Genomic DNA, 27,203 nt, shown 5'->3' with positions numbered 1-27,203 from the left:
AGACTACTAAGTATCTGAAGAGTACAATCAATAAAGAACACAAAAAACGATATTTAACTGCATGAACTACTTAGTAAATCTTTATGAATACTAGAGGAGAACTGGCTCGTGCCTGAGTGATAATAAGAGGAGCACATTTGCTGAATTATTTTTTATAGTGGATAATTTGACTAACTCCATGGAGGGCCAGAGAATGCCAATGTATGAATCAAGAGTATAAAAATATTTTAAGGAAAAATGGACCAATTCTTTACATCTTGTGCAACTATCAACTAAAACCTCAGCACATACCTCTGCTGCATTAGTAATATTTAATACCACACGAAGCAAATTCTGCTGCAAATGCTCAAAGTGAATAAGTAATACCTTACCATGATCCACTGAATGCAGAGTGCCAGCTCATATCACAAGTATGGTTCAGTATAGCCTAAATATTCAACTCGGCTAAGATGAAGACCTATTTTTCTCACTTGTTTGGATTTTTAATTATATCTATTTAAGAAAGGTTGTTAGAGACTAACTCAGTTCTTAAATAAATCAATAAAAAGTCACCTAGCTTTGTAACACCCCTCACCTATTCCCTCCTACATCTTTTTTGGAGCATGTATTACTTGTTAGGCTCCTCTAGATTAGCAGATCTGAATTTTCAATTATTTACATATCTGCTGAACTTCACGCATATGTGTAACTTCATTAACTTAAATCAGATTACCTATACACACCTATTTGTCTTCTGCTTTGTAATATATTACTGATGTATGCGTAACGGGAGGATTTTTTCAATATAAGCATTTTCATAGAAATAAACCCTTCAATAATAGTTTCAGTAGTGAAGCAAGGACTTATGAAGGCTATTAACAATAAGATGTGTTTGTGTTTTGTACAAAAAGCAATCATATTTGAAAAAATGTTGAAATAAAATTTCAGGTCCTGCCACTATATATGTCTGTAATAATTGTGAAGTCATCTTAGCCTTAAATTGTCCATTATTGTATCTAAAATGCTTCACACAATTTCAATTTCTGAACATTCTTAAAGTTCTTACATAAATATGCCATAAACCAAGAAACATTCAATATTAATTTATACATCAATAACTGTTCAGTGCTACTCAGCTCCAGGTGGGAAAAACAGTATCTTTATAATGGAAAACTGAGTGAGTATACCGAAGATGATGATGATATACTACCAAAAAAATAGAGAGTATACTTATCCATACAAATCAAGGATTTTTGAATGCACATTTTAATAAAAATCTTGAAAAATAACATAAATATACATGTCCGTATGACTTTGCATGAATTGAAAGTTCTATTTTAAAAAGAAATATCCTAGGGATTTAAGGGCAATCTGGCAATACGTTGATGACTGAAAAAATGCAAGCCATGAGCTACATTGTATTATTCTCCTGGAGTGTTATTGTAGTTTCAAAATATCATTAAATCAGCACAAACCAACACTTATCATTTCCTGCACATTTTTCAGTGAGCTGCATTCTGACTATGAGTAATCTGTTAATCTGTTCTTTGCCTCACAATCCGTCAAAGTGACAGATTCATTCCATCCCTAATACATAATATCTTCATTTACTGTATGCCTTACTGGAACTTTCTTTTTTTGCTAGCACTAAGATTTAGAAAATCGCAAGCACGTTTACAGAATGCCTTTTTCCTTCCTCCAAACCACTTCAGCAAGTCCAGCCTGCTAAATGCCATACTCCTAATAGAGGCACAGAGACCGTCTTAAAAACTAAATTTTTTAATTTTCAATGAAATAGTAACTAAAAAAGCGATCATAAAAAGTACAAGTGCAACTGTGCATGGAAGACTTGAATCTGCTCTTAAAGTCTTAAATCTGTAAATGAACTGGCTTATGGGTGCTGGATTAGATTGAAGGATAACAACGGAGACGTGTATTCTACTTATTAAACAAGCTATTTAGATAGCGTAAGGTGCTATTACAGGTGTGTACAGTATAATCGTGCTGACTGGTATTAGCTGAAAGTTTGACCTGTTAATGCTATCCCGTTTTTCTTTCATTATCAAAGTTCAAATGATAAATTTGTGCAGGTTCTTAAAAACATACACAGTCATCTACATCAGTCTAAAACTACGAATGACGTGAATTTGGAGGTTTAGTAATTAATATATTGCGCTATTTGGCCAATGTTTTGACATTAAATACATGAAACTTCTATCAAAGCTTCTGTTAAATGACAGTAACATTGGAATTTACTTAAAAGACTAAACCTCTAGTTCATCACCATGTTAGCTTGCTGGCTAGATTATTGTCTCGATATTCACTAGCAATATAAATGACACTAGTAGAGAAACCCAGTGTTTTATCATCTAATTTAAGTAAAATACTAGCCCTTTCTTCTTTGCTAGTTTTGATTCATTTATCAGAAGATCAGCTGTATAAATTGGAAGTAATGAATTTGCAAAGGTGTGTTAAAATTCCTTCATATTAATCTCATCTTAAGCAAGTAAATTCTAATAACTACATCACATAGTCATTGATCAGTGAATCAAATGGATTTCCACATTTAATGAAGTGTCCATTAGGTTGGGTGTGCTTCCTTTTTTCCTATTTTTAACAATTAAATAAACCATTTAAAAATTATATTTTAATATTCCACCAGTTCAGGAAACACCTGAATCTAGTACCTAACGAGTCTTGTTCCAATTAAAGTAATTCCTTTTTCTCCACAGCCAGCCACCACCAGCATCTTACTGTTCTGTGCATCCTGGATGTAGACTGCATCCCATTTAACTTTTAACGGATGACAAGGAGCCAGTGGGCTTTTAAAAATCAATGGAGAGACATGACTCAACAGAACAGTAACTTTAATATTATCAAACTTGTTAAAGGTGATGCTGTTGAATGTTCCCAGTCTGTGAAAACTACCTTTCTTTTTCAGAAAAGTAAAAAGAAAAGAAATGTATGCAGGAAAACTCTGACCTTTTAGTATATTAATGCAATGAATGGTACAGCATGAAGCTGGAAACCTAATCATTACCACAAAGTGAGATGTATGCTACCTCAGTTTAATTCTTCAAAAACATCAAGTTTTGTCAACAACAAATGTAAAATAACATAAAGGAATCAAAACCAACACTCTTGCACAAATGATACCGGAATAGCAGGGACGGGAGGTGTGGGCATTTGCGGCCTTGCAAACCCAGGCAGTTTTGCTCTGTAAGAAAATGTTGCATGCATATGGGATGTCAGTCAAGAAGCCTGATTTGTCTGTATTTAAGTAAGTTTCCAGTCCAGGAGGAGGATGGAGGAATAAATATGTATGTCCATAGCTGGGAGGCTGGTCAGTGGTAGTAAGCTTTTTCTCTCCAGAAAAGGGAACAATAGAGCTGGTACAAACCTATTTGGGAAGCTTGCCTGCCCTGTGAACTACCCTAAAATCCCAAGGCTCCAAGAGTTGTCAGAAGTTGGACTCAGACCTCGGACGCTGGCTGGTGCTGGACGAAGTGTCTTGCCATCCGTAAACACTGGAGATGCCCTGGAAGAAGACACGCTGGCAAAGGGCCAGGGCAACAGTTGGACCGAGTACCGAAGGAGAGGCTGCAGCACTCCGACCAGGGAATCCCGGACTCGTTACAAGATAGCACCTATCTCTTCCTTTCAATCTAAGAGATCTGAGAGGCACGTCAAATCTTTTACTGCCTATTCTCTATCTCTGCATATAAGCACGGTCAGACAGCTCTGTCTGAATGGCCCAGGAATAATCAAAAAAGGGTGGAACCAATAAGAAATGGTCTCAATAAGTCTCAAATGGTCTCAAAAGGAGAGAGAAAGAGAGAGAGAGAGAAACTACCCTCTATTAACGTAAATGCAACAGCATGTTTGGAAGCATTTGCCATGTTTTATATTCAAACCCTCAGTGTATATGCTGCCATGTTTTCATGTTCTCATATTCCCATACAAGGGAAAGCTCTTTTTAGATTATTTTAACAAGCCTGTACATGTTAGTCACTTGGTTCTCAACAACCTTTCTACAGCTAAGCTTTTTGCCATCATGATTAAAAAAATTTAACCTTTTCAACTAGATGTTTCCTGTGCCATTTGCTTCGTTTGTCATGTTCTTTTTCATGCATATTATAGCCTGACAAATGCAGCAGAACTTTGCTAATTCAGATTAACGACTGGGAGACCTATTTCAAATTACTCTATTTTGTGGATGAGTAAAGTAACTGAACAATACAATGAAAAACCAAAGTACATTTTGTGATACATTGTTCTTGTTCACTTATTTTGACAACTGTTGTGTAATTTTATAATACTTCGTAATGTAATATTGTCTGTTTTGCAGAAGTAATGGAGTTGTATGACTTTGATCTTGTAATGAATCATAAAAATAAATGTGTCTTTGTTTGCAAAACTCAATCCTTAAATTTGCTTCTTAAATTTAAGTTATTCTGCTATTTAAGCCTTTCCTTGGAAATACAGGAGACAAAGACCTTTGGTGTCTGAATTTCACAGCATGCATGTTGAAGAAGTTCTGGTGTAGTGCAAATAAATGTTCTAACGACAATCCTTCTTTTACTGCACCATTTTGTAGGTAAGTTTAATCTTAACTGAATCTCTCAATGGTATAACACATGCATCAGCTATTGGAATGTTTAGTTTTCATCTGGGACAGATGAGAGTACTTGAATGGTAGACTCAAAGCTGAACATACTTTTAATACTTGAGAGTTTGCAGTGGATGTGTTTGTGCTGGAATCGTCGATACATTATGCAAATTTCAGGTGCCATGATAATAGCAACATTTATGGCAACAATGGGTTCTAAAAAAGAAAAAGACTTCTGTAGCAGACACTTCTAAAGAAAGTGAAAGAAATTACTTATTTCTTATAATCAGTAGAGAGTGGTCAGAGTTATGCATAGAAAGAGGTGTTCATTATATTTAACTAATTTACCAGAATTTTACTAATAATCAAGTTTGAAAAGAAGTCAACATGTATTTTAGTTAAAGAAACATGTTTATCCATTTCATGATTAATTATCTGAACTACTATTCCTGCATATCATTACAAAAATAAGAAAATCACATTGTTTGATATAGTAGTAATTAAGGATATGGGTTCTGCTTTTTTTATTTTAAGGTAAAACCTACAACCTCTTCCAAAAAGTTTATACTTATTGTCCTTCTCAAACATGTTAATCTGCAAAACAATGAAACATTTATTTTGTGATGATAAATCTCAAATCTGTAACAGTTATCATAATTGGAGAGATACCTTTACCAAAAAGGGAAGAAAACGTTACTAGCATTTTTGGGTTGTTTTTTTTTTTTCTTTTGGATTCTAAAGCAGAGAAGAATGATGATATCCTGATCAGTCTAATGTAACACATGTAGGTTACAATGACAAGACAGCTTGCTTTAGTCAGCCGGTACCAAGCCCATGTGAAGTGAGGTCAGTGACTATTAATCATTTGTCAGACTGCAGGCCCTTATCAGCTAATTATAGATACAGGAAACCTCATATCACATCCACAAGTGGTAAAGCTACAAAGGATTTAAACCACAGTACAGTGGTGACACTTTTTCTAGATAAAACATAAACCTAGACCAAATGCTAGCCTGAATTGCATCATATTTCCATTTAGCAATTTTAATAAACACTTCAAAATATAATTGGTTTTCCTTAAAATTTTAGGGACCTCATACGCTCCTTAGTTTTAAGAGGTTTCTTTTTTATTCACAACAAAACCACTGATGGAATCTGATTTAAACACAAAAAATCCCATTGAAGAAGCAACTGACATGCATGTACAGAGCAGATAAATCTGGCTTATTTTACAAGTTAGCTACCGGACGGGCTTGAGGATGGTTCTGAATCCTGCCACTTCAGAGCAACTGTAACACCCACCTTTCACTGTAAAACCTATGGAGATAATAATCTCCATGGATGCAGGTCAGAGGGTCACGGAGAAGAACAAGACACTGGAAAGGGTAGATGGGAGCCTGATAAAGTGACATCTCATTGCTTCTTCAGATTCTTGCTGGAATTTCGGAGCTGACAGACTACATCATCAGCTACAGGTGGACTCTCCGTATCAGCAAGGAGGCTTAAGACTCCCCTCCTGTCCCCACATTGGGTCATGATCATCCATCAGGTGGGGCAAATTCCAACGCATAGGGCTGAGTGGGTAGGGTACTGATGCATACACACTTTCACATAGCAGCCTGGCAAGTGTGAGCTTCCAGCAGCGCAGAGGAGCTGGAGCTAACAAGGGAGTACAGTTCTCTTTACTCCTGGTAATTCTGTGCAGGTAACCCTGACCAAGCCCACAGCAGAGGCGCAGACAATATTTCAAAAGATCATTTTCACTGACTGCTACACTAATTAACCTCTGCAGGTTCCAACCACCCTTGGAAAAGCTGTCAAGCCCCACATATATGGAGTAGTTTGGGGTGGCTGTTGATTTTAGAGCTGTTAACATATGAAACCTGCCAGCCACTAATAGGGACAACAAATTAAACTTCAGTTTAACAATTATTTTCATTTGTGAATGAAACAGCTTGATCACTCATTCTTTGGTTTGAGACCACTGATCAATAGACTTTCTCATAAAATGGTGCCGGTGCTGATCTTATATTCTTGGCTATAGTCCAAATCAGGCATTTACTATCACCAGATCTCTGTGCCCACAATTCATGATGGGAATACATTTTTTTAACGAGTTAAGTGCCTGGGTAAAACCTAACTGGAAATTTGGCTGTGTACATTTTGTATGAAATTGCTTAAGTAAAATATATCTCTTGTGAAAGGACACCCAATGAAATGCTGAAATATTTGTGTCCTACTTTAGTGTGGTTTATGGGGAACAGCTGTTTGAACTTCAGAGGAACAAATTTTATTTGGTAGCTTGGGAAGAGTTGAGTAGGATGCCAACAGAGGATGTGGTGAGGCAATGCTTATAAAGGTAGTTTTCAATGATTAAAAAAACCCTCTCTCAAAGATGGAAAAATCACCTTTTATCAGAAATAAGTCTTCTGGAGAGCATCTGTAGAAGTTCAGAAAATCTATTCATAAAATAAGTGATCTTTTTCAGAGAGCAGCTCCACATTTTGCAGTTCAGTATGGCTGAAATTCCTCTAGAATATTTACCTTCTTTCAGCATTTCCTTTAATGAAACTTCCAAACCTTCTATGACACACATATATTTTGGAGGACAAATGCTTCCTAAGTAGATGCAGGGTACATAGCAATTTCCAGCCCCTGCACTGGAGGAAGAAGTAACACAGATAGTTACAGCTTCCTATTTGGAGAGAAGAGAGCAATTCTGAAGTTCAGCTAGGACCATACAGCACATCAGTCAGTGGGAAGTGCATAGCTAAGGCTTGAAACACTGCACATCATCTTGCTCATCTGGCTCCGTAGCCTCTGCAGTCAGCCTGTCCCCTTTCATTAACTGGTTCTATGCCCTGCAAAGCAGCATGATGTGGAGGTGATTTGTATTGCAGTAGCAATATTCTTGGCAGACTTATGACCTTTACCCAGTGGAACCTATGGCAAATGAGCCTAGCTGGGTCTTTTTATTGACTGCATTTCCATTATCTTCACAGGTGCTCTCTTTCCTGGCTTGTTCTTTTATTTTATTATGGACAGAAGCTACATTTACTGGACAATAGCTTCCACATCGCTCTCTTTTCATTTCCCAGAAAATACCACTACTACACTTTTTAAAGTTACTTGAGACCTGTCAAATTCTTTATCACTCTTTACAACAAACTATTTGTTGTTTCAGTAAGTGCATCATGTAACTGTCTTCACACCATGGCATTTATACCCACTTACCTACATACGATATAGCAATTTTTCAAATATTCTGTGTGTTCCCCTACATAATTACAGTAGGCTTACATAGAATTAGACATTTTCCCGTTGCTCACACATTACTGGTTAAAATTGGCTTTGAAAACAGTTTAGGAACTAAGTTATAGAATTACCATTAATTTTATCTCCCTCTCATTTAGGTACACACCCTCTGTGAAAAACATTACAGAGTTTTCCATCATAAATGAAAGGTAATGATGTGAATAATGGTATTCAAGTCACATCATCTCCAGTTTTTATATCATGATGCAAACTGACCTCATAATTTTGTCATCTTCTGTATTTACAGCCCAATAATGCTTTTCTGGCAGTTCACAAGGGCTACTGAATTTATGAGGCACTTGCAAGTCAGGTATTTTACGAATACTTTGCCTGCATTTCTCGAAAATGATTTCTAGAGAAATTTAAGCCTACTGTGTGTACTGGATTAAAATAGCATAAGAACTAAGTCATAATTTATACTATTTTGTTTTAAATTTTATTACATGGAAATACGAGTTTTTATTGTTGATTATATTAACTTGATATGATGAAACGCTTTACTTTTACAGATAATGGTGTTTATTCTGTTTTTCAGCATATAAAATGTACTGAGTACCAAATTGCTTTAGCACATGCATAAAAATAACTTAATAAAACGTGACTCAACCAATGTATGGGCAAAAAGAAGACAAATGATGTAGCTGGTACTAAAATATAGGCAATTCTAATGCCATCAGAATTATGAAATCTATTCTGGAATAAAGAGTCCTCGACAAAGTGTCAGTCACAAAGTACCTGATATCTTACTCTGTGGACTATAGTCAAGGGTCTCCGTCCACTTCAGCCATTGTAACAATTCATAAGGACAGAGATAATTCCTTTGATAACCAGCACCCAAGGCAGAGAGGTTTTCTAGACCAACATGAGCACTTTGATTTACATGTGAAAGGGAACAGGAATCCAGGATTATACTTTAACTCCAGTAATATATTGTGTGTGCTAGGAAACATATGGCTGCATGTTGCAATAACTGACGCATCTGGGTGAACTTGCACAGCAAGCTTCATAGTGTTCACTTCATAAAATCTAACAAGAAGATAATAAAAATGTGGATTGCAAGTGAGACAAGCGACTGAAAACATCTGTGTGAGGAGAAATGCATATTATCCTGCACAACTGACTGGCACTGCACTACCATAAAACATTTCAGACTGTTGATAAAAGATAAAGAAGTATCTGAAATGTCCTCTCCTCCTATCCCTCCCGACACACATACATTGTCCAGTTAAAACTTGGATGTGCAAAACCCACATTAATCCCACCAAGTGAAAATGAAACAGGATTACTTTTTAAAATAAGTATAGCTCTTGTTCAGGCTGTTAAAAACTTGACAAAGTGATGTTGGGATTTCACAGGTACAAGGCACTTCTGAAACTGGACAATTAATTTTGATTGTCTCAATTTGATTATTTCTCTGTAGCCACCTTCTCCCCTTGTCTTCAAATCCCCATCTCACCTTATATTAAAGTCACAGGGATTTTGTTGCTGATTCCAAACAAAACAGATCAAGCTAAAAACTTGACAGCCAAAATATGCTGTAGACAGGATCCCTTTGAACTATCCCAGAGCGCTGTAACACCCTCTCCTGACTGGGCTATCTATTGAAAAGTCCTGTCTAAATAAGTAACATTCAAATCTTTTGTACCAAATAGATTCCCTGACACCTACAGTCACGTACAGAATTCTAGTTCTAAGCCTTCAAAGCAGAGAGGGAGAGAGGGAGAAAGAAATAGGTGTATGTATGTCAGAAGAGGAAGATTTGCTGAATCACGCATCAAAGCAGGCGTAGGAGCAAGGCCTATGTCAGTTACTTTAAATACACAGTGGTACATCCAAAACATGCAGAATTCAGTTCTGCATTCCAGGACAACGCAGACATACTGCAGACAATGACTAAAACGAGCAGTAGTAAAGCCCTCTGAGAGGAGGTTGCAATTGAAAAGAGATTTAAGATTAAATCAAAGAATGTCACATTTAATATTCAGAACACTCTAACTGAATCCTTACTGCCTAGGCTATAAATGGATTCTTACCGTGGGTTGGAATGAGAAAGTGGGCTCATTTCTTTCTGATAGTGATGCTCCTGACTGACGGGCTATGGAAAACAAAAAATAATAGTGAGAAAATAACTTTGCAAGTATTCTTTCAGAATGTTTAGAAGTATGTAAGAGATCTTTTATGAGCATGCACATTTGCAGCTTCTGATATTAGAATTTTACAGTCTTTTTTCTTATCTGTGAAATTTAAAAGGGATATTCAGATCTTAACTGTGCAAAAGTACAACTTAGCAGATGATTGTTCTCTGGGTGGAAATACATACGAATTACGGAGTCAGCCACACGGTCATTTCTCTACTGCCTCTGTGGGGACAGTCAGGAAACAGAGAGGAAGGGTGGCAAAGTCTTGTCTGATAGAAAACTCTGGACTGTACGCGTGTAGGAAGCACGGTGCAGGGATTTTTAGTTGAATCTGTGCAGAACCAACTGTTCTTAAGACTAGACAACACTGAGCCAGAGCTAATAGGGCTGGCAGACATGGTTCCTCTCTCCTCAGAAGCACCGTTAACAGCAATCTTAGCAGGCCCAAATGAAGTTTGCTGAAGCACATATTCTTCTCTATGGCACTGCCAATCTGAAACCTGGATTAAGCTGTTCATGAATAGCTAACAGTAGACTGTATGAATATTCATACAAAATAGGATAATTTTCCACAGTCTTCAAATCTTACCTACCCATTGTAAGAATGTGCCCCAATGGTTTTAAACTACATTTGGTTTATGGCATTCAAACCAGTTATTTTCAAGAAAGATCAATATTCATAAACTGGTATAAAAATTCAAGACTTTTAGAATTCAGAAATACATTTTCTCTCAGTATGTATGTAGTGCTTCCAGAAGGGACCCCCCTTGCCATTATCACACACCTGAAAAGCAGTTCTAAAAAATCACTGAAGCAAATGCAAAAGAAGTGAAAATACAAGCATACATTAACAATACTTGTACAATTTAGTACATGAAATGCTAAAAATGAATACTAAGCATTATGAAAGCAATTGCTTTTTTACAGAAATCAATATAAAAATGAGTATGTTCTCATGGTTTCAGGAAGCAGGGAGGGATGTTGTAAAATACATGGTCAGGATGAATGACATCCTAATTACTGCCAAATATGAGTCATTGCCTGGTGGTGGATAGTGCAATTCCCAAATAATGGCTAGTGGAAGACTGAGGATGAGACAGAAAGTGAATTAGTCAGTCTATGAACCAGAATATCTGTCTAAATAATTTTTAGTCTCATTTCATAGTAAAGAATAGTCTGCCTCAGTGTTGCAATTTGACTTGATGTGAACAGATCCCTCCAGGGGTTGTCAAACTGAGCTCTCTGTTGGAATAATTCTGGGTTTAAATATCACTCCTCTTGTCTGTCAGACTTCAGTTCTGCCAGACCATTTTTGTGTTAAGTGGATTTCTTTTCTGAATCATTACAAAGGAGGCCAGAAGACCTTCCACAAATTAGGTATGAACCTGGAAGTATCCTTTCAGATATTTTGCAGATCAAGGCCTGTGTGACTGAATTTATATTTAGGAAGTTGCTTGGGGAACAAGTAATCTTTCTTCTCTGTGAGTACTCTTTACTCGAAAGACAGGTCTTAGTGGTGAGCGTGTGTTGGAGTCTGCTAGTGGAGCATTATACCACCACAAGCTTCTAGGATATATCAATGAAATATCCAGGAGAATCTTCCTTCTCCTTTGCATTTCTGACTGAGAATCAGGGACCATATGCAAGAAAATATCCTGAATTCTCCTACATATGATCTTGCTCCAGAATGTTTGTGTCACACGTGAAGTGGTGTCTGAAGTGTGGAAACAGCTATCTGAGAATGGGCCAATTCCCTGACAGGGCAGGAAGGTCTTACTGGATCTCTAGAACAAAGCAAGGCATTTAAGCAGAAATATTTTGTAAGCTTTGCAACTTTTCTTGGATAACGTGTATATGTGTGGGTATAAACTTCACATTATACTCTGCAATATATAGAACTGTGTCTTTCATATTATTGCAAAGCTAACATGGAATTTCATAGACCTTAAGATTTAAGATTCAGGTAAGACACAGTCAAATAAAGTCTTTTAAAATATTTAGTTCCACATACACATATTATTGATTTGGAACTGTGCCCCACACGCATTTTACAAGGGTTTACAATTTTCCTTCAAAGTAAATCCATTTTAAAATAGAAGTTTTTCATATTTATAACTGACAGCTATGCTGGGTAACATAGTATTCAAAGCTATTTTATTCCTTTTTGGCTGTCATAGTTTACAGCAGCTGCTAAACAACTTACATTTCAACGATTCCTCCTGACAGCATACATTCAGTTCTTGGTAAACTATCATAGGTTATAAAATACAGTTTTAGTATATCTGTTTTATAGTTGTTTAAGGACATCTGTTCTAACTGCAACTTAGCAATATGATTGATCTATGTGCCTTTACACTCAGAAGGGTTTCTGAGTTTCATTAGAGTCAGTAACGTGAGACTTTTCAATGAATCTGGAAATCAGACTAACAATGGCAAGTGAAGGAAAAAATAAACTCACTAAAAATGTGTTTTATATATAAAATATTACTTTGATACATAAGTTCACTATCTAACATGATTATAAACTGCCCTGCCTTGCAAAACATCATAGGTATTTCAAAATGAAAGACACACAAAAAGCTGCCTTCTGGTGGTGCTGTTGCCATAGATTCCACTAAGGGACAAAAATGTTGTATAAAATGAACGAAAATTTGGAATAAAAATACTCCTTACTTATCTTTGAAGAACATAAGAGAAAGCAATAGATACTACTGATTTAAATAACCAGAAAGATACAACCTGGAAACACATGTAAGCATGAAAGTTTAATCATGACAAGAATTTCAAGCTGTCCTTAATTTCTCAAACTACAATATGAGGCTTATTTCTATTTCTATTTCTTTTCTACACACTGCACTGCTAAAATAATTTGCCTATGCAACCGGAAGATGGCTACAGATATATACCAACTTTTCTGCAGTTCGTACATCTGATTTTGGAAGGATTGATTGTTTGCAAATTCTCTTGACTCAACTCAAATGATAGTGGTACTAGAGATCAGTGACATAAAAACAAATTTACTTTTAGTCTACACATATTTTTACATATATTTATAAGGAATAAATATATATACAATGAACACTTATTGGTAAAAACTGGAAGCTGAAGAAATGATGACTTTACTCATTTTAGGTCTTACACCAAGATCATGCATGGCAGAAGACTGAAATGCAGGAGGAACAACCTCCAAACATGTTCTAATCACTCCAACTAGGCTGCAGTTTGATCTCTCAGTTATGTAGACTACCTATGCATACAGTAACACATTTACTGCACCTGTGAATGCTATGTGTGGGGATTCACTGAAAACCGCTATATGAAATCATCTGATAGATTTATAGATTTGAAAACCAGAGGGAAGAATTAGATCAACTCATGACCACATGTATATCACAGGGTCTTAAACTGTAGATCACCAATAAAAAAACCTGAACAATATCAGATCTAGAACTGAATGAACCCTGAGGTGGGTCCCTCTGAATATACTCTACTCACAGGTAATTCCCTGCTGACTGCTTTCGATATCTGTCAGTTGACCAGTTCTAAAGTCATTCAAGGTGTGCTTTAACAATATTGTACGCTGCTCATTTTTAAACAAATATTTACAATGGTCTTAGCATGTTACATCTAAGCAGTTCCCTTATCAATTGTAACTTTATAAAGAAAATTAGATTTTTTTGAACAGGACATATTTTCTATAAAAAGATCTTGACTATCATTAATCATATTATCACCCTTTAAATCTCTGTTAACTGAATCCCACACCAGATTTTTACTGTTTTGACAATGATATCAGACTAACTGGCCTACATTAACATTTTCATTTCAACTAGCCATTTGAATACTGGCACAGTGTCACTACTCTCAAAGTCTTCTGAAATGTTGTAAGCATATCAAAATATACTAAAATGTAACACCAGCATACCAAAAATGCCCACAATTACGCTTTCAAAAGCTTCTGTGTTAAACAACTTGGGATGATTAAATAATCACTTTCCCTAATAAATGCTGTTTATAACCTTCTTAGATACTAAAGGTCTAGAAAATGAATTATCACCCTCACATGACTACTCTGCATTTTTCCAAATATTGGAACAGAAGTACATCAAACAGTGTTAAACACACAAGTGTATACTCCAAAAACTTGTACCGCATCTATGAATAGCTGGTGCCATGGCAGCTATCGCAGAAAGGAAAATAGAATCAATAGATACTGTGGACTAAGCAACATTGTACTGGTACAGAGAGTCTCTTTGCGTAAAGGCAGAGGTATACGGGTAGGGAAGACCACGGAAGCTGAATTTCAGCAGTCTTTGTTGTAGCGAGGGACTAAGCGGTTAGTCCTTATCTGAGAAAGATTAGGTTTGCTTTCTAAATTATCTCTTCCTGGAAACGAGGTTCTTGCCATTAAATCTTAAAACCTCAGTGCCCACCTTGCAAAATGCAGAGGAGAAACCTGACAAGGCTGCATGTGTAAGACACACCAACACTTCAGTGAACTGAATGAAATTTGAAAAACTTCTCTCTAAGACAAATATGTTGCCTTTTACACTTGATTTATGCAGAGAAAGATGGCCACAAAGGACTATTATGAAAAACTACAGCTATATTAAATTACAGTTTAAATGACTAACCTATTATATCTAAGCACTTTTTTAGACTGATGCTATTAGTCTGAAGCTACAGAAGCTGATCAAGGCAGTAAGATCAAAGAACTGTCTTTGCAATCACATTGTGCTTCACTGAATACTGGAGCAGCACATTTTATTTTAAAAGTTCATTTTGTTTTAGTCATGTAATTTGTATTAACCAAACCTGATGTGTCTAAATATTCTTATAAATTTCCTTATAATTAAACTACTCAAAAATTAATGAGACTGCTATTCTCTATATTTAATTGAGTTCCATTTGTCCAGCCTTGCAGATTTACACCATGTTTGGGTCTGTTTAGGGCATACTGAGAAAACACATCGGAAATACGATGAAATCAACTAAATGTGTAATGTTGACATGTCTCAAATAGTTAAAACCAACTAATGTTTCTCTGATGTCCTGCAAAATATTACTCTGTGAACCATGTTCTTATTTGTACAATTACCCACTTATCGATAATTTCTTCTCCTTTGAAACCTTCATTTACCAGCGTACCATAAAGTTCCAGTGCTGTGTTGATCATTCACTATGGGAGATTGGTACTACAGGCCTCTATTTGGGCCCTATAGATCCCTGGGGGTAATTTGCACCTAATATTTTAGAGCATTTACTCTACAATAGTTTATATTGGGGCAACACAGCCGTGTTTACTCTTCTAGCGTTGGATCTGCCTCTGAGAGTTGTGTTGTGTGCTTTACTTAAGCTACATTCATTGTTTATTATTGTTTCACCTACAATAAAGTAAGAACTATGTTGCAGAGATATAAATGGAATATGAGGTTATCTAGTTTTACAGCAGCTCCTGCAAGTACCTTTATATAGTTGCTGAAATGTTATTTTGTGATTTCATACATTCAATACTCTTCAGTGGAGTGTAACAAATACTCCTCTGCTTCTCATAACAGTACTCTGTCACACAGTGCAGCTGTGTGTGATTTTGTACCACTTTGTACCAGGACAAATAAGGATACAAGCTGTAAAATAGACAAGGATCACATCCTAGGCACTCTGAACTACTGCAGCTTTTTGCCGCTTCAGTCCTTTAAACAGCTAGCTTTTCAGTAATGAGACTTTATCATTGTAAGAAGCAATTATTTTCCATTACTCACACTGTAATGCAGTTGCTGACTGGTATATCTGGGTTTCATTCATTTTGGAACTATTTTTAAGTACTATATCACACACCTGCAGGTTGTTAGCCACTATTGTGACAAGCTGTTCAGCCTACATGATTATTCAGGATTCTAGGAAGGAATTTATATAATAGATTGGCTCTTTGTCCATGGTGGTACTACAGAACCTGCTGGAAGTGCATGTGTTTTGGCTGCGTGTTTTACTCTGTAAGTTCTAAAAAACGTTTGGTAATGATACCTTAAATCTCAAAGCTACTACGAGAAATTTTAATATTCAAGACCCCCGAGACTCAGAATTGATAGAAACTATATAGAGAAAATACTGTGGGTTTAGACTTACCGGTGGGAAACAAGAGTTCCAGGTTGCTGTATCATCACTGCTTGTACTTATGCTAACATTGCAGTTGTCTATCTGTGATGCGCTCAGCCCATGTGAGATCCCAATATCCCTTAATTCTTCACTTTGTTGTCTCTTCATGCTAGCCAGCATCTGTAGTTCAGATGAACTCAGTCTGTTTGACTGGTAATTTTTCCAGTCATATTCCTGTGAAATAAAATGGAAAAGTCAACAATATAGACAGGATCATGGAACAGAATATATGAATGAAACAGATACCTTGGAGAATCTCTTGGGGAATCTTCAAGAAGCTACAATACTAAAAGAGAAACAAAATGTTTACTAGAAAAGATTAGTTAACAGATTTCTGTTCAGCTATGAAGATCAAGCATATTTACACATAATTACATGAAGGAAGAACACCACAAACACTGTTATGGACTCCAGTTTGGATCCAGGGTGTTTGGTGAAGTTGCTGTTCCACTGCAATTAAAAACAGAAGATAAAAGCAGGCTTTCAGGAGTTCAAAAATCCAGCAGCTAAAATTGCTTAAACATCAAATGCAAATCTTGAAATAAACCCAATCACACAGTTATCATAGTATCATAAACACCATCAACATAACATCTAGTTATTTGTCAAGCACAGCATAAAATTTCTCTGGAAAGCTACACGTCAGCACTAAATTTTAAAAGTTATTTTGGTAACTTGCTAGCATATACATTTTAAAATAAACACCACTGTATTCTCATTTTTCTTCATACTCATTGGTTGAATTGTTAATCTAACTCGAATTGTTATATCAAACTTGATCCACAGGCCAAAAGCTAAAACCATGTATTAACTATTTTGCAGTTTGTACTTATGCCTCACACAAACCCCACGATAAGATTGTTTAAGTTCACCCAACCTGCTGTGGCATCATCTTTGTTTAAAGAACTCCTTTAAGAAAAACTTTCTCTCTTTTAAAGGGTCCACATAGATCACTGTTTCACGAAGGAACAGGTCTAATACTTGAGGGCTCTAGTTTTGATTCTGAATGGAATTACAAAGCATTTCTGCTCAAAAAGTGAATCCAAGTAGTGACCAGGACTTCAGAGGATTTAGATCATTGGAATGTGGCCAGTGGGCTGCAAGACACTATGTAACAGTATCCCAAAGCGGGACAGTGCTTTGATTCTAGTGAAGAGAACGGGGCTTTCAGACCAGAAGTTTATCATGTTCCTGGCAGAAGAGGCAATCTCACAGTCTGTTTTGCTGTGGGGAGGTACAGGGTAACTGAAGATCTCAAGAACACAAGCAAGTCAGCAGTACTAGTGACATGAACATTGCTAGCTTTTCCTGCTATGAAATCCAGTCTGTAATGTTTCAGAGTGTCTTCCGGGGGTACAAAAGTCACCTTACCACCAGAAAACACGCTGAAATATCACGCACTGGAATTATTACTACGACCTCCTCTGCTTTCTTCCTATGTATACAAGACACATAACTAAGTCTTCTATGTGGATTATAATCATGAATTGGTCACACCTGAGACGTAGGAAAACCTGAACTGCAGCTTTGTCTTAGTAAGAGAAATAGTACAGCAACGTTCAATACCTTCAGGCTATGACGTCACACAAACACAATATTTGCTTTTAAAAACACTCATGAATATATGCAAGTGATTAATAAAATATATAGGTTCAGTTATTCAGCTCCACAGAGGTATGACACATACAGCCCACAAAAGATGTTATACATTGGATATTGATTTCCTTATTTGAAGGAAATTGTGCAAAAAGATATGTATATATCCTAGATTTTCATGTATATTGCTTAGTATTTCACATGCAAAGTGCTCACTTTCGCTAGAAAGATTATATGACAGCACTGCTGAAAAAGAAGGTTATTTTCAGTGACACACAGTACTTCTTTCTGGTTTAGGGAGTTCCATATACCTTAATAAAACTGTATTTTCTGGGAATCAGAAAAGCATTATTGTCCACCTGATCCCCTTTCCTGCCAGCTTTTTTTGTCCTTGGGATCAGAGCAAAGCCAGGTAACGAAGGATACTACATTACTTATTTTCCCTCCAGAAGTTTAACTGGGGATATGCTCATAGATTCGTTCACAGTGCTGAACTCCAGGTATAGGATGTGCAATACAATACACACTGGATGGGAATTTTGAATCAAGGACAGATGGCGAAACCTTTCCTTTTTAATAATACATGTAATGGCATCGTGCAATGAACAGAACCTTGACTTCAGCTCAAGCTCTAGAATATTTTACTATGTATTTGCAAAAATGGTTTTAGAATAAAAACATGTAACATATTTTTATTTCCTCATGGGTGCCATAAATCAACAGTTATTATCTCAATAGCATGTAAAATAATACTTCCTATTTTAATTCTAGTTAAGAAATTAAGTACCGTTCAGTAAAGACTGCTGCCCAACATTAAGTTTTTGGGAGTAGCAACTCTATCATATTTTTGACATTTCATTCCGACTACCATGATATTAGATTCCATTTAAAGCCAGCTATTGCAAATAACCAGTCAAAAAGAAAATTAGCACTGAAACAACAAAGTAAACCACCTTTGATGGGAAGTGTGCCTGCAAGCTGACAATCAGCAGGTAAATATATCACATAAAACAGGATTTATAACTGAAGGGCACTCACATGGAAACAGCTGCATGTACAAGCATGCAAATCTTTGTGAAAAAGACAATTAACTCTAAAGCCTATTGCAAACATTTTTGATTTTTTACTATGTATCTCAAATTCTTAAGTCAAACGTCTTTGCAAAGATTTTTCCTATGGACTCACCTCAAGCACTCAAAGACTACTTTTCGGCACAGATAAATGTAGTCTGCCATTTTGTACAAGGTACAAGAAGATGACAGAAGCTGTTAGCATAGCTGCTACCCCTTTTTTACCTCTGGCTTTTGAGGTCCAAGCTTCATTCTGGAATAGCGTGATTATTACTACCATTTTTAATCCTAAAATAATACATGATGTTTTCTCTAGACCATTATTGAACATATGTTATTAGCTCAGTTACTATTAGTTATTTGCTCACTTCACACGAAACTTGCTATGTTACGTCTGGAAAGTCTGCTTTGCTCTGATATATTAGTATTCCACCAGATCTACAGCTGCTATAACTTTTATTGACCTTACTGAAGATGCTGATTTCCTGTTAATTTTCCTATATAGAAGCCTTCTGCATTTATTTGATTATTATAAGAGAAGCTTTGGCTTATCTTTCTTACCTCGTATAAGAAACAATTGGCATGCAGTCATTAAAATGACAGCATGAACTAGTGTTATGCAGAATAAAAGCACTAAGCATTGAAAGAACATTTTTCTCATTCTCTTTTTAATAAAGGCAAAACATTGCCCAACCCTGCTCTTCTTTTCCTTTACATTGATGAAGAAAGATGCATAGATTTTTAGAATTTTTACAAAACAATTCAAAACATTTGTTGGGTTTTTTCCCAGCTTATTTCAAATTGTCATTCTGTTTCCTGTTCTTGTATTGGTCTCACTCTAGAAATACCATACTCAGAAAGGAGAACAGGTGTCATGACAATTTTCTGTGTTAAACATCCTGTACAATAAACTCCTTGTAATAAAGGAGAAATAGTTTGGACTATGTGTTCTGTGGCTTCAGATGACTACTACAAAAAAGCCTCTTCACAAATTTTATATTGTCTTAACCAATTTTCAAAGAGAGAATTTGAAAATTGAATTTGAGATTAAGTTCACTTTGTAATTTAGGAGAACCTTTGATGTAAGAAGTAATTTTGCAATACTTGTCAATTTGTCTAAAATTAATATTTCATTTAGTAATTAAAAGCTTATCTTGTCTTCTTGCATATCCGCCCCTTATGATAAAGTATTTTTATTAAGCGCTTAAAACTTTTGCTAGATTGACAAAACCTGTTGTTTAAAGGATTTTTTTTCATATATAATGACATTTGCATTCTTCTAGGTTCAAATGATTTATTCAGAATTGTTTGAATGTAGTTATACGTGCAGAAAACTTTACCAGCTATCTACATGCTTGCAATATTACCCAGAGGGCTGTACTTCTTTCTTAATTAAAAATATTTGAACTTAATAATAGAGAATTCTATTAAAACATGAATAAAACATTGCAAGCAACGAGGTCCTTAAAGTGTATTAAGTAGTTAGCAAACTGATTGCAGGAAGAGTTGGTTAAGCATTTTTTTTCTTTACCAGTCCTCCGTATGAGCAGATTAGAAGAGACTACTTCTCTGTAAACTCTCACTCTAACACCCTTTCTTATGAAACTATCCTTTCATACATAACTCTTAAAACAATGAACAGTGTTTCAAAATGGAAATAAAATAATTACATGCCCACAGCCAACAAAAAAACTCCAGTGTTGTTGTCTCACTGTAGTTAGTATTATATGTCAGCACTTCTTTTCTTGAAACTTCTGGGGACCTAGAATAGTAGTTTCTTCCTGCAAAACTGCTCCAGCAGATATTAAAAAAACTTTACATATGTATGTGGTCAGAAAAAGGCCACATTCAAATAGCTTATTATATTAATTTAAAAATTTTTGGAAATATTCTTAATAAAAATTAATACAAATTTTTCTGTAAGTGCTAGGTGAACATACTTTCTAATATAAACAACCACTTTTTAAAAGGCAGTCAGTGGCACTCAAATTTGGCTTCAAATTTTGACCGTGGCCTAGTACAAAAAGAAGTATCAAAGAACTCCAAGAAAAGGCTTCTGGATGGGAAAATTTTATTACTTGATCAAATCAAGTATGAGAGCTAAATCTGCCAGATACTTTCATCTTATATTTTGTAGCAATAAGACAAAGTCTGTAACTCCTGAGTTTCTATACATTGATAGTAGGCTTTGTCCTTGCAAACAATACTTACAAGCAACAAATTACATGTGCAATACATTTACAGCTACAAGTGCAGTATGGTAATAACCTTCCTGTCTAATTTAGTAATCAACTATTTATCGAGCAGAGGAAAAATGATAGCTCTCTTCCATCATCTTTTAAAGCAAAGTATCACAAAAATGTTGTAAAATACATCTAACACTTTAAAAACTTAATTGCAATCCACCTAGGTAGTCTCTATTTAGTTACGTTCTACAGGACAAAGTTGATCACTGCATTAAACACTGATAACACCTTTTAGTAAAGTAATCAACATGTTTCATTTGTTATGGACAAATAGATCACAGTTACGATTAGTAATAAACATAGTTGAATTTTAAGTGGAACAATTTTCCAAAACGGAAAAGAATCAGGAAACAAGGGAGGAATACATTTAATCACAAAAATATGAATAGTTACTGGAAACTAGAAAAAAAGAATTCCTATAGATAAAACTAGGAGGGAAAGGGAATGTAAAAAGTAAACAAATTTTATTACACACTTACAGACAGATACATGGATATTAACACATCTAAGAAACAGAGAATCAGATTATCAGTATCAACTGGGGTTTTCTTATCACTACAAATTACAGAAACATTATCTTAACTTCTTCCCAAATACAAAAGAACACATGCATTGCAGCATTCTTCCACGTTTTAGTGGGAACAGTGGCAATTCTAATGTCTTTTCCAGATAATAAATACATAGAACATATGCTGCTATTGGTAGGATTTTATCTGCTTTTCAAATTTTTTTTTTCTTTTTATTATCTTTAAGATCACCAGCCATTGATATTTTTCATCACCATAAGGTATCAGCACTGCTTCTGATTTTCACCTGCATTACTGTATTTCATTCCCCATGCGTCCCCTTAAATCTGCTTCCCTCCCAAAGGAAAGCAGTCTCCACAGCATGAAAAAGGATGTTCTGTTTTTATCAGGAAAAGTGCAAGGCCTTTACACAATCCAATAAGCTAATTGCAGAATACAGGAAGATATTTCTAGAACCCTCAATCAGAGAGACTATCTCACAGGATTGTGAGAGACACAAAACCCAACCCCTACACCAGTACTAAAACAGACTCATTTCACAAAAAAGCACCGAAGCATCAGTGGCATGGCAGTATGTGCATTTCCCTACCAAAGACACAGAAAAACTGAACATATGCTTTCCTAGACACTATTCTTTAATCTGATGCCCAGTTTGGATTGCTCTTCCTAGCCCAATGCCCAGATTTCTATATCCACAATGAGCTGCAGAGTGGTCCATCCTGAGCAGCCATAGCAGCCAAAAGGAGGTAGGTAGAACTGTTCCGCGTGATGACCCTGCCCCAGCAGTAACAGCCTTGTCCTATGGAAGTAGTCACTCCTGCTTCCCCTTTCACAGATGCTGTCTAATCACATAACTAAAACTAACTGTATCAACACATAACAGAAGCGCTACAGACTAAAATTCCCATAGCAGAATGACAGCATATCCCCCTGACGGGAACGGTGACTGCGGTATCCTATAACAGGTGAAACAAGCTACAAGGACAGAAAACACAATAATGATGGAAGACATTAATTTCCTTCACACAAACGAGGTATATGCCACGTTGCAAGACATTACTGTAGGTAAATTTTTCCAAAGGATAACAACTGCTTCATAGAGCCACAAAAAAGAGAAGTGTCTATTCTTTTGGTCCCCAGCAGCGTGTAATACCTGGTTCAAGATATTACTATCCAAAAACCACTCTTACATTAATGATCATGCAGGAGCTAGATTCAGCATCCTTGGGTAAAAATGACAAAAAAAAATTCACAAAACAGCAATCCTAGGACTAAATGCCATAAATCTCCTTGACCTCCAGAAGACACAACTGTGGGGGAATACAATATACAGCCATCAAATAGTGAGTGGCACAGGTAAGAATAATAATTAAAAAAAAAAGATTACTCATTGTTTCTTATAACAAACACAAGAACGAGAAAGCACTAGGAATGAGACAGTACATTCAAAATGAATAAAAGGAGACACGTATTTTTTTCCCCACAAATAGCAGTTGAACTCTGAAATTCACTGTCACAAGGCAAAGGCCATAGAGATACAAAAAGCAACTACACCAATCTGTGGGAAAAAATTCCACCGCCAGTTATTTACCACAAAAACAACACCTTTCACTGAAGAAATTGCTAAGCTATGGACTGCTGGAAGGAAGCCTGCAGGGCATGCTCATGAGGTATCGCTGGATACTTGCTCTGTCCTTGCACTGTTTTTTTCCCTAGCCATCTATGACTGACCGCTGCTGGACAGAAGATGCTGGCTATGCAAGTCTTTGGTCTCACAGGGTATTAGCTGAACATCTGAAAAAAAAAGATCTCTGAAGCCTGAGGAAGAAGTTTGGCCTGTTCCACTCTCAGATACTCAGGAATAAACTTAATCTACTCACAACACATTTAGAGAAGAGGTCACATGTTAAAAGATATGCATCTGCAGTAATTCTAAGCCCAAAAGAATTCCATCCAAAAACATGGAACAGTAACATACTGTCTCATTTGTGATTTACAGAATACACTTGATTCTTAAGCTCCAGTTCCTGATCCAAAGCACAATTCAAAGCACATCATTATAAGCTGAAAAGACAAGAATTAGCTATTAGGAAATATTTAAGAACATAATTAGCTTCAGACAAACTTGTTCTTCTAATTACTGCATATTTCCATAAGGAGAATCCAGGAAGAAAAAACTAGGAATAAAACAACACTTTGGTGAATGTAACAATTCCTTTAGTAGCCTGGCAATTTAGCCTATGACACAGCCTCACTGCTGGCCCTCAATCACATAATGTATTATTTTTCAGGGCTGTCGCAGAGGAACTGTGAAGTACCTAGATTAACACTCTTTCTATGGTCACTCGTTAATATATCAATTCAAAGTCTGTCAATTTTCCTTTGTAATCTTTCAGCCCAAAACTACTTTCTAACTCACCTATTTCCAAAATGTGAGTTGCTCAATGACACCTCTTTTCTTCTATAAACCTCTGTGATTTCTGTTTTATTTGGAGTACTGTGTGCCACAAAAACCTATAAAATCAACTTTCAACAGACCAAGCTCAGTAAATACTGTTATGATGAAACCAGAATACATCTGGATGAAAGGCATATTATTTGTCACTTCATGCAAATGGGTATATCTAATATAGCTTCTCTATACAATCTAATAATTTAATTTCAAAGTAAAAATCACTTACACAAGTCTGTGCTGTCAGACATGAATTTTCTCTTGAGATTTTCTTGAGAGACTTTTTACTGACAGATCTTTTTAATTGACCAGAAACTCCTCCATATCGTTCAGTTTTTTCAGATCCATTTGGAATTACTTTAAAGAACTCAGATTTACTTCCAGTTGGAGAAAGAGAAAGGGTAGGCTTTAAGCTTCTCTGAGAGCTAACAGAATCTTTTTTTCCCACAGTGGAACTCTGTGGTTTTGATAAGATGGTCTCTTCGAGGTTCTGTTTGCTGTGTCCCTTATTCTTCCGGTCTTCATTTCTCCATGACATCCTCTTTAATGGGATCTCTTTAAAAACTGCTGAATCAGATGTTCCTTGCCTGCTGTGGCTGATCTCAAGGTTCTCAGTACGCTGGATGAATTTGTTGTCGTCATCCTAAATTTAGGAAACAAAACAAGAGCGATTCCCTCTCATCGTCACCCAATAGTTTTACATAACCTTAAAATTTCAAAACGGCTCTTTAATCTTGGCTGCCTAATTCTAAATTTGCAAGGAATCTGAAAACCAGCTGCATTTCCTGGCAACTACACTGACTATACCATAAATGTATTCTTACATGTCAAGTAGTGAAAAGTAGAAAAGTAGAAAGAGGAGGAGAGGGAGGAAAGATTACACTTTTCAAAACGTTGGCCCAAATTTAGAATGGTAGTAAACTCCCAAACCTGTGTGTTACATGATAATCATAATTTCAATAAAAGTTATTACAAACCAAAAGTAAGCAAGAAGTCCATGACAATGATGTCTTTCCATTGAATTATTAATATTCCATATTTTCACGTCGCATCTTCAACTTAAGTGTAGAATTAATAACTCCTGCTGAGATAACTTTGCTCACCTCTGGTAATATCATTGAATATCATATTCAGTACCATTTGAATTTCATTTAAGAATTTTGGAGGTGAGTTTGTTAACCTCATATTCATGCTTCTAACAATGTCTGCAAAATATCCCATGAATCAAGCGTATGATGTTCTCTCATACCCCATCTCAACAACAAACAGCAAGACCAAACACATGGAAAGAAAAATAATGGGGAAGCACATCTAGTGTTTGCCTCAATGTTCTTATTCTCAAGGAAGAAAGGATGAGAGAGGCCTCATCTTCATCTCATCATGCTGGTCCTCTGCCATATGCTACCATGCTGGATGTAAGCCAGTATATATTGCAAGATTCAGTAAGACACTGAAATACCATCTTCAGTATGCCTCTCATAGCCAAGGTGCAGTCCTACTGCAAATGAAAGCAATCCAAGTTTCTTACTGACTTCAGTGAGTCCAGGACTGGATTACACAGAATGAAATGCACATTCGAGAAAATAATCCCTCACTTTTTTTAATGAGGCACATTTTGGAAGTTTAGTTTTATTCCCTCACTTAGTAATTTCCTTGAAACACAAATCTGTATTTCCCTCTTTTTCATGGATTTTTATTTGCCATAAGTTATCTTAAAATCTGTGCTGGAAACCCATATTAAGTTAGGTTAACTTTAGATGGAAGATTACCAAAGAAAACACTGTACTTTTTTCCTCACATATTAGAGAGAAATGGGTAACTTTGATTTATCGAAAGCTTAAATCCCTCCCACCTTTCCATGTCTCTTCAGCCATACATATTTAGGTTTTAGAATAATTTGTTAAATACTAAATCATGAAATGGTGCCAGAAACATCAGTAAAGTTTGCTTGATTAATGCAGTGCAGCTAAACTGAAGATGAGAATGATTTTCCTGAGGAATGAGCACTTCCACTGATGTATTGTATTCCTTGAAAGAACATGCAGATGGGCAGTTCTGGATACAGAAAACTGATTGCTCTTGCTGGGTTGTAATTTTAAGAAAATCATTCTAATGACTCTAGAGGGCCACCTACTAGGAGCAGATGGGATATAGTCCCTTTGTACGCTGAGCTTTAATACTGAGGTATCAGAGTGAAATTATCTATCAGCCTTTGTAAGGGTACATTATCATATTCAATCTTGTTCCTTTATTCTTTAAATCGTATCAGGACAGAAAAATTCTCAATTTCTTCATTGAAGGCTTCATCAATGAACTTGCCTGTTACACTTAAAGCAGCATTTTTCATAGCATTATGTGACATGTGGACACACGTGCCACAGTCACACAACTCTTGCAAACAGCAAGAGCTCTTGGTTTTGCTCTGGGTTTGATAGAATCTGTAAATGCTGCCATGACAGTTTAATTATACAAAGTCTCTGACAGAAATTTGAGCTGAAAGCATGGACATTCATATAATTACAAAATAAGTCTTGATGGTGAATCACTTGATGGTGAATGGTTCCAAGAGAAGAAGCAATTTTTATCCTTTACTGATTATTTGACTCTGATAATTGAATAACAGCATCAAACTATTTCAGTGACTAATTAGTAACTGCCAAAGGGAATTTATAAATACTTGCTGTTTTCAGTTTGCAGGCTGAAACATTTCCTCCCCAAAAGCCAAAAGTTATATAAACCGTATAATTCTAGCAGTTATTGTGCATATCTTATGACTCTCAGTATTTGCAACATAAAGAGAGTCAATGTTCACTTATTTGAAATCTATCCTGATGCATAACCTGTCCCTTATATTTTACAATTAAGTAAATATTTTTTGTAGATAATACTGATTTTCCACAGATTTAATAAAAAACTACATAATTCTCTTTTGTAGCTCCACTAACTTCAAATAGGATGAAGACTAGGGATTGAAGGATGAAAACTAGGATGAAGACTAGGATGAAACTGGGATTTAGCCCCTTTAACTGTAATTTTTAAATTCATGATGCAGTGACATAAAAAAACCCAAGGAAAATTTTTGGAACTTTTGGACTTTTTACCAGACCTTGATATT

The 27,203-nt window shown here is 35.9% G+C and overlaps 1 protein-coding gene across 4 annotated transcripts in view; it reads right to left on the bottom strand.

The window, feature by feature from the left end:
• Positions 1 to 27,203, bottom strand: part of CFAP20DC (CFAP20 domain containing) — an 88,792-nt gene that overhangs the window by 10,860 nt on the left and 50,729 nt on the right. For 3 of the 4 annotated variants that reach the window (XM_075514234.1, XM_075514233.1, XM_075514235.1), the window contains 3 exons: positions 24,318 to 24,731; positions 16,168 to 16,371; positions 9,937 to 9,998 (listed from right to left, as the gene is read on the bottom strand). In XM_075514234.1, the coding sequence (XP_075370349.1) occupies positions 9,937 to 9,998; positions 16,168 to 16,371; positions 24,318 to 24,731 (680 nt within the window). The remainder of the gene's footprint in view (positions 1 to 9,936; positions 9,999 to 16,167; positions 16,372 to 24,317; positions 24,732 to 27,203) is intronic. The other variant, XM_075514236.1, reaches the window with a different exon arrangement.

The sequence above is a fragment of the Mycteria americana genome, chromosome 11 (genome assembly GCF_035582795.1).
Source record: "Mycteria americana isolate JAX WOST 10 ecotype Jacksonville Zoo and Gardens chromosome 11, USCA_MyAme_1.0, whole genome shotgun sequence".
In the NCBI taxonomy this organism is placed as follows: Eukaryota; Metazoa; Chordata; class Aves; order Ciconiiformes; family Ciconiidae; genus Mycteria; species Mycteria americana.
This window is presented reverse-complemented; position numbering and strand designations above follow the sequence as displayed.